The sequence below is a fragment of the Cetorhinus maximus genome, chromosome 1, assembly GCF_964194155.1.
Source record: "Cetorhinus maximus chromosome 1, sCetMax3.hap1.1, whole genome shotgun sequence".
Classification (NCBI taxonomy): Eukaryota; Metazoa; Chordata; class Chondrichthyes; order Lamniformes; family Cetorhinidae; genus Cetorhinus; species Cetorhinus maximus.
This window is the reverse complement of record NC_135879.1, coordinates 185381936-185397038: the sequence shown is the minus strand read 5'-3', so window position 1 is coordinate 185397038 and position 15103 is coordinate 185381936. Positions and strand designations below refer to the sequence as shown.

General features: G+C 43.0%; 1 protein-coding gene across 2 annotated transcripts in view; it reads right to left on the bottom strand.

The window, feature by feature from the left end:
- Positions 1 to 15103, bottom strand: part of LOC144685810 (atrial natriuretic peptide receptor 2-like) — a 160120-nt gene that overhangs the window by 132352 nt on the left and 12665 nt on the right. For both annotated transcript variants that reach the window (XM_078550730.1, XM_078550720.1), the window contains exon 4: positions 4228 to 4363. In XM_078550730.1, the coding sequence (XP_078406856.1) occupies positions 4228 to 4363 (136 nt within the window). The remainder of the gene's footprint in view (positions 1 to 4227; positions 4364 to 15103) is intronic.

Sequence of the window (15103 nt, the reverse complement as noted above, 5' to 3'; positions counted from 1 at the left end):
AATAAATCTGGAACTGAAAGCTAGTGAAAAGACAATCACTACTGTCCTTTACCATCCTTATCTGGTCTGGTCTACATGTGACCCCATAGCAATGTGGTTGATTCTTAGCTGCCCTCTAAAATGCTCTAGCAAGCTATTCAGTTCAGGGCAATTAAAGATACGCAACAATAGCTGGCCTTTCCATTGATGCCCAAATCCATGAAAGAAATAAAAAGAAACCCATTAATGTATATTTATTTAGTATATGAAAAAGAGCAGTGGTTCCACACCAGCACACTTTTCTCCAGTCTGATAAACAACAATTCACTAGTATCTGCTTTGTGTCCATTTTGTATCCACACACCCATTGCCTCTTTAATCCTAAAGGCTTCAGTTTTGTAAATAAATCTATTGCGTAGCAAGAGGTGGAGCTTTACACAAATTGAAGTTTTTTGAAGGAAGGACAGTCGGATGTCAGCAGGATAATGTTGAAATAATTCAGCCTGGAAGTGACAGAAACATATGACAGTTCCAGCAGCTGAGGGGTTGAGATTGGCAATGTTATGAAGGTGGAAGTAAAGGATCTTGGTGATAGATGGGATGTAGCATTTAAAGGTGACCTTGTATTGAATAACATGAAAGATCTGAAGCAACTTGAGAGATTGGTTGGGAAAGCAGATGGATGTAGCCATTCTGTGATTCTAGACATGGAACACAGAGTATGACTTAGACCAGAAATAATGGGTTTACTTGTCTCAACGTTGATCTGGAAGTAGCTCATTCTCATTCAGGACTTGATATCATCCAAGTGTGACATCAAATTCTATATGAGGATGAACCATGTCCTGTTAAACATTGGGAAGACTGAAATTGGGGAGTCAAGGGAGATTTTCAGGTAGAGTCATATGCCATCAGTGTACATGTGGAAGCTGACAACATACCTTTGAATGATGTCAGCGAGGAGTAACATATAGTTCACAAGTGGAGGGGGACTGAAGATAGATCCTCAGAGAACTCTAGAAGTATCAATGTACAGGAAAGAAAATGTGGAGGAAGGGAAGAAAACCATTACTGAAGATGTATTGGCTGCTTTGGAAAGATAGGAATGGGACCATGCAAGGGCAACCCATGGAACCAGATGCTTCGCGAGAATGCATACGAGAATGGTATCATCAATCTTTCTGAATGTCAGGTAGATCTAGGAAAATGAGGATTGATGAAGCACCACAGTCATAATAATTAGAATGCCATTCAAACTTTAGCAAGGGCATTTTCAGTGCTCTGAGAGGAGCATGGGCTAGATTGGAAGGGTTCAAAAAGGAACTTCAGGAGAAATAGCCACAGAGCTGGGGAAACAAAGACCAGTTCAAAGACCTTATGGAGTAAAAAGTGGCTAGCTATGAGGAGATACTTACGGAGAACAAATGGGCAAAAGAATGAGTTTTTAAGAAATGGAGTGATGATGATGTTTTTGATGAAATAAAAACAGAGTGTGATGGAAAAACTCAGCAGGTCCAGCAACTTCCGTGGAGAGAGACAGAGTTAACATTTTGAGTTGAATATGACTCTTTTTCAGAACGGAAGGAAGATGGAAATGTGATGGGTTTTATGCCGTTGAAAAGGGTGAGGGGATGAAGAACAAAAAGGGATGTCAGGGATAGGGTTAAGGGTAGGAGAGAAAAATAACCTAGATGTCATGGAACAAAAGGCAAAGGGAGTGCTAATGGTTGTGGTAAAGAAGCAAAGCATTTGTCTGGAGTAGGTGTGAATGGCAGAATCTGATCTGTCCAAAAGAAAAAACATGGGAAACAAGATTCAGACTGGCACATGGTTAAAAAAAGAATCAAAATGGACAACAGAGCTTATGGCCTGAAACTGTTGAACTTAATGTTGAGTCCAGAAAGCTGTAAAGTGTCTAATCAGAAGATGAGGTGTTGTTCCTCGAGCATGCATTAAACTTTTCTCGAACACTGCAGGAGGCCAGGACAGAAATGTAAGTGTCAGAGCAAGGTGACGAATTAAAATGGCAAGCAACTGGAAACTCAGGGTCATGCTTGTGTGGACTGAATGGATGTGCTCTACAAAGTTTTCATCCAATCTGTGTTTGGTCTTCACAGCTCAAGGAATAGCACCTCATCTTCCTATTAGTTACCTTACGACCTTCTAAACTCGACATAGTGTTTAACAATTTCAGATTGTGAACTCTATTTCCCCATTTTCATTATTCTTTTACCATGTGCTGATCTGAGTCTTATTTTTCATGTTTTGCTTTCAGACATAGCTGTTCATTATTCTGTCATTCACACCTTTTTTTGTTCACGGGATGTGGGCTTCGCTGGCTAGGCCAGCATTTATTGCCCATCCCTAATTGTCCTTGAGAAGGTGGTGTTGAGCTGCCTTCTTGAACTGCTACAATCCATGCAGTATAGATACACGCACAGTGCTGTTAGGAAGGGAGTTCCAGGATTTTGGCCCAGAGATAGTGAAGAAACAGCGATATTGTTCCAAGTCAGGGTGGTTAGTGGCTTGGAGGGGAACTTCCAGTTGGTGGTGTTCCCATGTATCTGCTGCCTTTGTCCTTCTAGGTGGTAAAGGTTACAGGTTTGGAAGGTGATGTCAAATGAGCTTGGTGAGTTGCTGCAATGCATCTTGTAGATGGTACACACTGCTGCCACTGTGCATTGATGGTGGGGACAATAAATATTTAAGGTGCTGGATGGGGTGCCAATCAAGCAGGCTACTTTGTCCTGGAGGGTGTTGAGCTTCTTGAGTGTTGTGGGAGCTGCACTCATCCATGGAGGTGGAGAGTATTCCATCACACTCCTGTCTTGTGCCTTGTGGACAAGGTGTGGGGAGTCAGGAGATGAGTTACTCGCCACAGAATTCCCAGCATCTGACCCGCTCTTGCAGCCACAGTGTTTATATTGCTGGTCCAGTTTTGCTTCTGGTCAGTGGTAACTGCAGACACATGATTTGTGAATGGGCATCATTTAAGATTGTGGCTAGCATAGATACGGAAAGCAAGTTGAATTACCATGAGTTGTATGGGAGTCAATCAGCAGAGTATATGATGGGTCTCATGGAGAGGGGTGGGGGAAGGCCACAGAGTTAGGGCAAAACTGCAAAAAAGGCAATGGTGCAGGATTAGGATAAATAGAAGGCAATGGAGAAGTTAAGGTAGAATGCAAGGCAGGAGTGAAGAATTCGGGGAATATTTTCATGGATGCTCTCTATGCTTGACAGGAAGAAATCTATGAGCTCTTCCTACTTGATGTGTGAGGTGAGGGTGGATAGGCCATGAAAGAGGGGTTTAAAGAAGAGACTGGTTATGAGAAAAAGATTCTAGGATCAATTTTACCTTCCCGGATGATCTGGAAGTGGTTTTAGCTGAGGACAGTGAGACACAGTAATCGCACCAGATCGGGCAATTGAAAACAAGATCATTTTCATCCCATTATTGTTCAAATTTGTGCTTCTTGATCTTGAGGGAGAGGAAGTGGAGCTGTAGCAGAAAAGGGCTGGGTGGTGAATTAGTGGCCATAGGAATGATAGATAGGAATAAAGGCAATGAAAGCAGAAGACAGTGAAAAGTGGCAGATACATCAAAACTTATGTAAGGTCAAAGGTAGGTAAGTTGGGAGTCACAGATTGAGTTTTCAAGGAAGCTGGACAGAGAGGTGCACAAGTGTAAATACAATCAAGAAAGCTAATAGAATGATGGCATTTGTCTCAAGAGGCTGGAATACAAAGAGGGGAAACTTGAGTGTCAGTTTTATACAGCTTTGGCCAAACCCCAGAAAGAGTATTACATTCAGTTCTGGGCAATGCACCTCAGGAAGGATTTATTTACCTTGGAGGGGGTACAGTGCAGATTTGCCAGTTGGAAATGGGTGCTCTATTGCAAGGATAATTTAGATACAATTTTCTAGCAGTAAAATTGAGACAATAAGCTTTAAAAACCTATTTTACTCCATTTGCTTCCCCAAAACAGGGAATACACACTTTGAGCTTTATTGGGTCATTTGATATCACACAACCAAAATGAGATAGAAAATACACCAGTTGTATTTATTTATTCATCCCACTTAAATTTTAACTGTTAATTTAAAACCTTTAATACATTTAAAAAGCATACACATATACTTCTTGAATCAAGCTGACTTTTGACGATCAACACTTGACAAAAGACAACAAAGGTGTAATAAAAGATCTCAATTAGAAGCATGAGGAATAGATTTCAAAACATACCTTGGAACTGGCGATCTTTCATATTCTTGCAGATTACCAGTCCATCTTTCTTGGATCCTCCTGCTGCAAGTGTCTCATTCAGAGCCAAAGCATAGAGCATGATCCCATCATAAAAACAACCAGCAATAAAATTCACCTGCAACAACATGAAAAATGTATTTTCAGTTAAGTCTTTATGTAAACAAAATCAAAGCCAAGTTGCAGACTGGTGGAGAATAGTCCTGGGTTTTAGCAATTCTAGGCAATGGTTCTCAGCTACACCTGAACTGCAGTAGAGAATGGTGGAGAATGGTCCTGGGTTTTAGCAATTCTAGGCAATGGTTCTCAGCTACACCTGAACTGCAGTAGAGGGCCCTATAGTTTTGTAGCATCACGGTGGAGTTGCTTGAGTCTGGCAGCATCCAGCATCACTTTGGAGGGAGAACTGAGTTTAAACAAGACCTGAGGTTTGGCAATGCTCAATGCTACTGACAAATCAGGACCATCCATCCCTCTGCGCTTTCCAAGCTTTGGGCATTGCTACCTAAGCGCACATTGTCCTCAAGTTATTTTTATTCATTTCTGGGATGTGGGCATCACTGCCCATCCTTCGTTGGCCTTGAACTGCTGCATGATGTGTGACTTACTAGTCCATTTCAGAGTAATGGAGGCTACCCTCCACTGAAAGTTAGTGATATTTCTGGGTTTTGTTGTTGAAGTTTAGTGAAGATTTATAGTCAACTAAGCACTATTTTGAGATTCCTGTTTTCCCTGCAAAGGATCACAACATCGCCAGTCAGGTTCGTGATCAATCTGAGCTGTGTTGTGACAATGTAATGGAACTTTGTTGTCCATTTATACGGGTTGTAAAGCCCCTTCTATTTATCGCTACAGAATTTAAGGAACACTCTGTGAGTTGAGGTGAATTGTAAAGACTTGAAACTGGGTTTAAGTGTGCACAAAGAGTGGAACACCAGACATGGTGGGCTGAATGGCCTCCTTCTGTGCTGTGAGCATTCTATTATTCTACATGCTTAGAGGCAAAGGGAAAGGTGAGAATACTTAATGGGCAGGATTTTCGGGTCGTCGGGCAGCGCGATGAGTGGGCCCGGGAGCAGCCGGGAAATGGCCCGCCACATGCGATCGGCCCCCGACCGTGATTTCACGACCGGCTGGCCAATTAACGGCGAGTGTAAAAGTCTGCACATGCGCGGGGGAGCGCGCACTGAAAGCTCCCTGAAGGCAGGGAGCTGAAGAATTTTAAAATCAAAAATAAAGATTTTGAAAATCCAGAAACATGTCCCCATACAGGACTCACTTGCATGAACAGAAACATAATAAAAATTATGCCAAAACATATTTTTTTAAACTAATGTCGGAAATCTCATCCCGCCCGTGGATGAGGTTTCCTCCAAAAATGCAAAGGCCGCCTGGTCGATTTGCCCACCAGCCAGCCCTAAGGTTGTGCTTTGAAAAATTGCTGTTAATTAATACTTTAAAGGCATTAATAGGCCTCTTAATTGTTGGTGGGTGCGCTTCTTGCACGCACCGGCTGACCAAAATATCACGTGAGTGTGTAATGACATCGGGACACTTGCACGCATCATCGCACACTATTTTATGCCTAATTGGGTCGGGCATGCGCCCACCCAGGGGAGGTAAAATTCTGCCCAATGGGGTCTTATTGGTCTTTCCTAAGGAGGGTGAATCTAACAAAATATTGGTAGAAATGGAGGCAGTAGAAGCAATAGATGGAGTGAAAATTAAGAGGGAGGAGGTACTGGAAAGGCTGGCTATAGTTAGGGTAAATAAGTCAGCTAATCTGGATGGCTTGTTTCCCAGGTTGTTGAAGGGAGTGGGAGTGCCAATAGCAGGAGGCCTTGCCATAATCTTCCAATGTTCCCTAGGTACAAGAGAGGTGCCAGAGGACTGGAAAGTTGAAAATGTGGCATGCTTATTAAAGTAAAAAGTATATAAGCACAGTTCTAGCAACTACAGGCCAGTTAGTTTAATATCAATAGTTGCTAAGGTTTTAGAAACAATAATCAGAAAAAAAAATCAACAGGTACTTGAAGGGGTTTGAGTTAATTAAAAATAGTTAGCATGGACCTGTAAAAGACAGATCATACTTGACTACTCTAATTGAATTTTTTGATGAAGTAACAGAGAAGGATGATGAAGGGAATGTGGTAGATGTTATCTATATGGATTTTAAGAAAGCGATCAACAAGATACCAAATTAAAGACTGGTTAACAAAATTGAGGCTCATGGAATAGTAGGGTAGGTGTCTAATTGGATAAACTTTTGGCTTCAGGACAGAAAACAGTGAGTTGTGGTAAATTATTATTTTTCAGACTAGAGGATGGTAGCCAGTCACGTTCTCCAAATGTCAGTGCTAGGACCACCGTTTTTGTTTGCTATAAATGACATGGACCTTGGAGTATGGAATAAAATTTCAAAATTTACCAATGATACAAAACTTGGAGGAGTGGCAAACAGTGAGGATGCAATATGACAAAGAAAGGCCAGCAGAATGGATAGGCAAGCGGCAGATGGAATTTAATATAGGGAAGATTGAGGTGATGCATTTTGGAAGAAGGGATAGGGAGAAGCAATATAGAATAAATGGCACAGTTCTAACGAGTATTCTAACAGAGGAACCTTGGGGTGCATGTGCATTGATCTTTGAACTTATTAGAATAAGTACATTTCTATTATAAAGAAAAATTCTAAGGGGAGGTTCAACCGTCCGTGGTTAACCAAAGAAGTTAAGGAAAGTATCAGACTTAAGTAAAAAGCATACAACTCCACAAAGACGAATGGCAGGACAGATGATTGGATAGAATATAAAGAACAGCAGAGAATGACTAAAAGGTTAACCAGGAGAAATAAATTAGAGTATGAGAGGAAGCTAGCTAGAAATATAAAAACAGATAGCAAGAGTTTCTTTAGGTATTTAAAAAGGAAAAGAGTAGGTAAAGTGAGTGTTGGTCCTCTAGAGAGACAGTGGGGAGTTAATAATAGATAATAAGGAAAAGACGGAAGAAATGAACAAATATTTTGCTTCTGTCTTCACTATAGAGGATACAAAAAACATTCCAGTAATAGCTATAAATCAGGAGGTGAACGGAAGAAAGGAACTTAGTGAAATTGAAATCACTCGGGAAACAGTACTGAGCAAACTGATGGAGCTGTGGGCTGGCAAGTCTCTGGGTCCTGATGGAATTTTTCCCAGGGCCTTAAATGAGGCGGCTAATGAGGTTGTCTATGTGCTGGTGTTAATTTTCCAAAATTCGCTAGATTCTGAAAAGGTTCCATCAAACTAGAAAGTAGCAAATATAACCCTTCTATTCAAGAAGGCAAGGAGGCACAAAAGAGGAAACTATAGGCCAGTAACCTTGACGGCTATCGTGGGGAAATTGTTAGAAACAATCATTAAGGAGATTATAGCTGGGCACTTAGAAGATCTCAAGGCAATTGTGAAGAGTCAGCATAGTTATGTGAAAGGAAAATCATGTTTAACTAATTTATTGGAGCTTTTTGAAGGAGTGCAGTGGATATAGGGGAGCCTGTAGATGTATTGTACTTGGATTTCCAAAGGCATTTGATAAGGTGCCACATCAAAAGTTATTATGGAAAATAAAAGCGCAAGGTGTGGGGGATAACATATTAGCATGGATAGAAGATTGGCTGGCTGGCAGAAAGTAGAGAGTATGCGTAAATGGGTCTTTTTCTGATTGCCAGAATATGACAAGTGGAGTCCCACAGTGGTCTGTGCTGGGGCCTCAACTTTTTATGATTTACATCAATGACTTAGATGAGGGGAGTGAAGACATGGTAGCTAAATTTGCAGATGACACAAAGATAGGTAGGAAAGTATGTTCTGATGAAGACATGAGGAGGTTGCAGATGGATATAGATAGGTTGACTGAGTGGGCAAAGATCTGGAAGTTTAATGTGGGAAAATATGAAGTTGTAAACTTTGGCAGGAAGAACAAAAAAGCAGAATATTACTTAAATGGAGAAGGCTGCATAATTCTAAGGTGCAGAGGGATCTAGGTGTTCTACTACATGAGTCACAAAAAGTATGCAGGCACAGCAAGTAATTAAGTAGGCTAATGGAATGCTATCTTTTATTACGATGACGGGTTGAACATAAAAGTAAGGATGTTATGCATCAGTTATACAGGGCATTAGTGAGACCACACCTCAAAACACTGTGTGCAGTTTTGGTCTCCTTATTTAAGGAAGGATGTAAATGCATTGTAAATGCAGAGGAGGTTTACTAGATTGATACCTGGAATGATTGGGGTGTCTTGAGGAAAGGTTGGACAGACTGGGCTTGTTTCCACTGGAGTTTAGAAGAGTGAGAGGTGATTTGATTGAAGTATACAAGATCCTGAATGGTCTTGACAAGATGGACGTCAAGAGGATGTTTCCTCTAGTGGATAGGTCCAGAACTACAGGGCACTGTTTTAAAATTAGGGGTCACCATTTTAGGAGAGAGATGAGGAGAATTTTTTTCTCTCAGAGGGTTGTGCAACTCTGGAACTCTCTACTTCAGAAGGCGGAGGCGGGGTCATTGAATATATTTAAGGCAGAGGTAGATAGATTCTTGTTAGGCAAGGGGATCAAAGGTTATCGGGGGTAGATGGGAATGTGAAAATCGAAACACAAGAAGATCAGCCATGTTCTTATTGAATGGCGGAGCAGGCTCGAGGGGCCGAATGGTCTACTCCTGTTTCTATTTCTTATGTTCTTATGTTTGAAGTTGGCAGGGCATATTGAGCGAGGTTAGCAAAGTATATGGGATCTTGGGCTTCAAATATAGAGGCATTGAGTACAAAAGCCAGTAAGCTATGCTGAAACTTTATAAAGTCCTTGTTAGGCCCCAACTACAGTATTGTGTCCCGTTCGGCTCACCACATTTTGGGAAGAATGTGAAGCTGCTTGAGAGCAGAGCTTCAATGCAGAAGAGGTTGACCAGAATAGTTCCAGGGATGTGGGATTTTGGTTAAAAGGTTAGGTTGTTCTCCTGGTGAAAAGGAGATTGAGGGGAGATTTGATAGTGGTATGCAAGATTACGATAGGTTAGGATAAAGTAGACAAGGAAAAACTGTTCCCCTTACTTAATGGTACAGGGATTAGGAAGCACAGATTTAAGGCTTTGGGCAAGAGATACAGGAGGAATATGATGACGAACATTTTTTACACAGTGAGTGGTAATGACCTGGAACTTGCTGACCACGGGTGTGATGGAAGCAGAAACAATCAATGATTTCTAAAAGAAATTGGATGGGTATTTGAAGAACATAAACCCGCAGAGGGACCAAGTCACGGCGGGGGGGTGGGGGGGGTGGGGGGGGGGTGCGCGGAGAATGGTTGGATTGCTCTGTAGAGAACTGTCATGGACTCGATGAGCTGAAAGGCCTCCTTCTGTGTCATAAATGGCTCTACGATTCTATGACCCTGGTAGTCAGGTGATAAAACATTAACAGAACTGTTAATTAAGATCTTTATCAATACATACAAAGCAACACTGTTTGCAATTCATAAGTAATTCATCAGTTGTGAAGAATATCGTGACATGAAGAGGCTATGACAAGCAATTGCAAACTTTCATTGTTATTTTTATGTAAAGGCTAATATTTTTCATTTTAATCCTACTCCACTGCATTGTAGATGTGCAGCAAAATGAAAGACACCTTATCAACTGCACTTTATTAACTGCAGCATTATTAACTGCTCAACGACATGAACTTCTGCAAAACAGTTTAAAAAAAAAACTACAATTTAGGACACCGAACAGAAATAAAATTGTATCTGAAATTGTGTTGATAAAAGTTGTTGTGTAGAGGTCCTGCCCTCTATTTATTACTCTAATCTTAGCATTACAGTCCATGAACTGAAAGCAAACAAATATTGTCAGCCCAGGCTATTGAAAATTTCTCTGTTCAGTAGTCTATAGGGTAATTCTTTAATATGATAATAATACATTCAATAATTCTGTAAGCAAAACACTGCTCAGTTGCTTCAGATAAAAAATTCATAAGGTGACATGGGGCAGAATTTTTAGCTCAGCGTGCGGGCGTGTGCCCCAACCTGCTCAAGAGCAAAATAGTGCATGATGATGTTGGGCGAGCGTCCTGACGTCATCCCACACTCGCGCAACATTTCGGTCGGCGGGTGCTCGCTAAACTCGGAAGCGTGCCCACCGACAATTAAGAGAGCAATTAAGCCCTTAACGGCGCAATTAATGGAGATTTTCATTGCCCGTCCAATGTTATGGTTTGCGGGCAGGTGAATTGGCCAGGCAGCTTTTTCATTTTTCAGGAAACCTCATCCAAGGGCGGGATGAGGTTTCCATTGCTAAATAAAAAAAAAATAAAAATCTATGGCCAGAATTTTTTTTAATGTCATTGTTTAGGTGACTATTTGTGATGTTTGGACATTTTTGTTCTGATTTTAAAGTCTTTATTTAAAACTTTTGAAATCTTTAGCTCCCTGAGGCAGCTCTCTGCCTTCAGGGAGCTTTCTGTGAGCACTCACCTGCGTCTGCGCTGACTTCAGTGCTCGCCCTCCTCCCAGCCCCATCCCAGCAGTGCTGAGCCTTTCTCAGTGCGCATTTCACGCTGGCAAGCCATTAATCGGCCAGCCAGCATGAAATCACAGTCGGGGGCTGATCGCAGGCGGTGGTCCGTTCCCCAGCTGCTCCCAGGCCTGCCGATCACGCCCGTACGCTGACCTAAAAATCCATCCCATGAAATAGAAACAGGAGCAGGCCATTCAGCCCCTCAAGCTGGCTACACCATTCAATAAGATCGTGGCTGATCTGACTGTGGCCTTAATTCCACTTTCCTCTCTGTCGCCCATAACCCTTGACTTCCATGTTGATCAAAAATCTCTCTAACAGCTTTGAATATATTCAATGACTCAGCCTCTACTGCTCTCTGTGGAAGAGAATTCCAAATACTAATGACTCTCTGAGAGAAGAAATTCCTCCTTATCTTGGTCTTAAATTGGAGACCCCTCACTTTTAAACTATGCTCTCTAGTTCTAGATTCCCCCACGAGGGGAAATATCATCTCAACATCTACCCTGTTAAGCCCCCTCAGAATCATCTTTGTTTCAATAAGATCACCTCTCATTCTTCTAAACTCCAACTGAGCATAGGCCCAATCTTTGCACAAAAGACAACGTCTTCATCTCAGGATTCACCCTAGTGAACCTTCACTGAACTGCTTCTAATGCAAAGTATGCCCCTCCTTAAGTAAGGAGACTAAAACTGTAGCATTCTATATGTGGTCTCACCTATACAGTGGTAGCAAGGCTTTCGTACTTTTATATTCCAACCGCCTTATAATAAAGGTTAACATTCCCTTTGCCTTCCTAATTACTTGCTGTACTCCCATAGCCCTTTATAGCCCCGATGCCAACTTAGTGCAAACTCATGCCAACCTGGTGGGGGGGTGGGAGGGTATAAAATGGGGATAGGGTGTGAGGAGGGAGCATTGATGCATGTGGCTTTGGCAGCTTGCAGCATTTGGGCAGAAATGTCTGTCTTAATCTTGAAGGGACTGAGGTTTAAGCCCTGGTTACCGTTTTCCAATGGCAAGAGTGTTAGCGTGTAGGAAGTGTGTATCTGTGAAGTCATCTCAAATGATGATGGTGCCCTTCACACTCATTGTTTATTTCCACCATAGATGAAACCTTGGCAGCTGAAGCCAGCAGCCCAGAGCGACCAATGTTAACTTCTAAGGGGGAGGCCTTACAGGATACATCGTCACATCCTTGTGGAGCATCTAGCACCAGCACAGATACAGGAACCTCAATGGGTATGCGCAACTCAGTTGAAAGGGATCCATGAACTGGTGTAAGCACATCACAGTCGCAAGACAAGCTGACAGAGACTGAGATAACGCAGACTGAGGACCAGCTACAAGGCCTCTGACACACAGAGGAGTTCTGGAGACAACATACTACATAGGTGCTGAGCCCCAAGCTCATCAGGTGAGATATACTGGGGGTACAGTGTGAGGTTTGAGGAAATGTGGCAGAGCTTCGAGAGGGATTGCAAGCACTGGCACAGACAGTGGAGGAGTAAATCCGGGCTATGAGCATTGCGATCGCCTGCTCTTTAGAAGGCTTCCTCCATTGAGAGACTGGTGACTGTCATGGAGAGCCAAACCCAGCAGACCACTGATGGGATACTGGGTATGCGTTTTGAGCTGCATTCCATCGCCTTGTATCTGAGCCCAGGTTTGCAGAGTCAAGGTGAGATGGGGTGGGGCTCCTGGAGTCACATTCAGGTCCTTTTTCCTCACAGGGATGGCCAAATGGATCTCACGGCGGTGGATGAGCAGCTGCTGTCGCCATAGGGGCACCTCTCAGGGTGCTTCAGATGGGGACAGTGTCTCGTCTGCCCCTCAGTCGTTGACACCAATGCATTACAATGCCATGGTGACAGATGCGCCTCCTGCCACTGTTCAGGAGACCCCCAAAATGGAGTACCCCAGCCTCTGGTAACCAGATAAGTCTGCCAAAGTCTTCCCAACCAAATGAGCATAAGGGTCAGCAGCCTGTCTCCAGCACAACAGGCAGTAATGGGGAGCACCACACTGTTGTAGCTGTAAAAGATTGAAGGAAACACAGTTGTCACACATGGTTTCACAAGGGTGATTGATTCTTTGTTTGCCAATATTTTTCTTATATTATGTATTAAATGCTTATTGTGAGCTCTTGCTGCTCTGGCTTCATTTGTGTATCATGTGTGCATTGTCCTGGTTTGGATTTTAATTGAGTGACAGCTTTAAAGGGACTTTGTGCTCATGTGGGACACTCTGAATGGCCTCATTTGGTGCCTCACCATTGGCACATGCACAGTCAGCCCTGGTGTTCATCCATGGGAGATACCAAGGTGAGGTGAACACAACAAAGTTGTTATCATTAAGCAAATTACACATTACTAGTTAAATCTTTGCATAATAAGGTACTCGTATGTCTTTCTGGCATCCAAAGCCTCCTGTGCACTGAATCCGCAGCTGGCTGGCATGGTTCACCCTCCTCATCATCAGACTCCTCATAGAGGACGTGGCTCGCTCCATTTCATCCTCCTCTTCCAGGGCCTTCCCTCTCTGGAGCGCCAGGTTGTGTAAGGTGCAGCAGACCACGACCATGAATGATACGTGAGCAGAGTTCCACCTGCACAGTCCAAACATTTAAAACATGCTCTGAAGAAGAGTCATACAGACTCGAACCGTTAACTCTGTTTCTCTCTCCACAGATGCTGACAGACCTGCTGAGTTTTTCCAGCATCTTCTGTTTTTAATTCAAACATCTAAATCTCATTTTGAGCACACCAATAGTCTACTGGATGATGGTCATGGTGGATGCATGGCTCTCATTATGTTCAAGCATGTAGGAGTCATGACTGTCCCAGGATGCCTTGCATGCACCTGCATAATCCTCTGTCTATGGTCACAAACAAGTTGAACATTGACTGAATGGAATCGTTTTCTGTTGACAAAATCCCCTGGCTGTCCCCAAGGTGCTTTGATGGCCACTGACCGCTTCAACATTGGGGAATCCAGCAATTTTTGTAAAGCATCTGGCTCACTCAGCTCACATGGCGCTGCCTAGGCTGAATGTGATGAATTCCTTGGTGCACCTGAAGTTTGTATCTGTCACAACCTTGATACAATAATGGGCTGCTAGTTGTGAGATGTCACAAAGGTCTCTGGCTGATGCCTGGAAAGACCTAGATGCAAAATAATTCAAGGCCACTGCAACCTTCAAAGCAACAGGCATAGAATGGCCACCAACACAATTGGAAGCTATCTCCCTAGCCAACATGTCACAAGGTGAAGTGATTATCTCCCTGGAGAGACATGGTCTTCTAAAGCATTGGTGCTCTGACATCTGCAAGAATGTCATCCTTTGCCTGTACACTCTGTTGGTAGGACAGTGTCATCTCCTATTTCTGGGTGCCTGCTGCTGTTGTCTCTCTTGTTCAGGCCCCTGTGCAGCAGCAGGTCCCTCACTTGCCAGAATCGCAAGGCGCACTTGTCTCTGCACAGTTGCCCTCCTCTGTCTCCTTCTCCTTTCCTCCTCACTGGAGGAGGACCATCCTCTAGAGTACACTATGCCCACAGGCAACAGCGAGCTCTGGCTACTAGACTGGAGTCCTCAAAGGTCACTGCAGCCCTGTCTGCAGGCCCCTCTCTCCTTATGAAAGGTTCATAGAAATAAATCTATGAAGGAAAAACATTTTCTCCCACCTACACTAGCAGACTCTTCCTCTAAACTCAGCCATAGTCCCGTGTGCAGCCCTTTTTATCCACCCTTGAACTGCCTCCTTGTACCTGGTGTGACTCACTCCCAATAATATTCCAATGTGCCTAGTGAAAAATGGAATGGGACACATAACATCTCAGTCAATTGCCTTGTTAACAAACTGAGTTGCTTGTTAATTAGTTTTTTTTTAAATGGTTGAATTTGGTTCCTGTGCAGCATCTATATTATCCTGACTGCTGTGATAGCACCGGGGTTGGTGAATCAATGTCAACACGCCAAATTTTTCATCAGAGTGGGACTGGGGGGGTAGCGCAAAAACAAAACCCTGCCGATAATACTGGAAATGTGAAAGGTAAACAGAAAATGCTGGGAATAATCAGCTGGTTAGGGAGCTATTGTAGCTATAGTTGACGACCTTTTATCTTCTGCTGAAAGGTCATCAACTTGAAACGTTAACATAAGAACATGAGAACTAGGAGCAGGAGTAGGCAATTCAGCCCCTCGAGCCTGCCCCGCCATTCAATACGATCATGGCTGATCTCATTTCGGCCTCAACTTCAATTTCCTGCCCTCTCTCCATAACCTTTCAACTTGTTACTAATT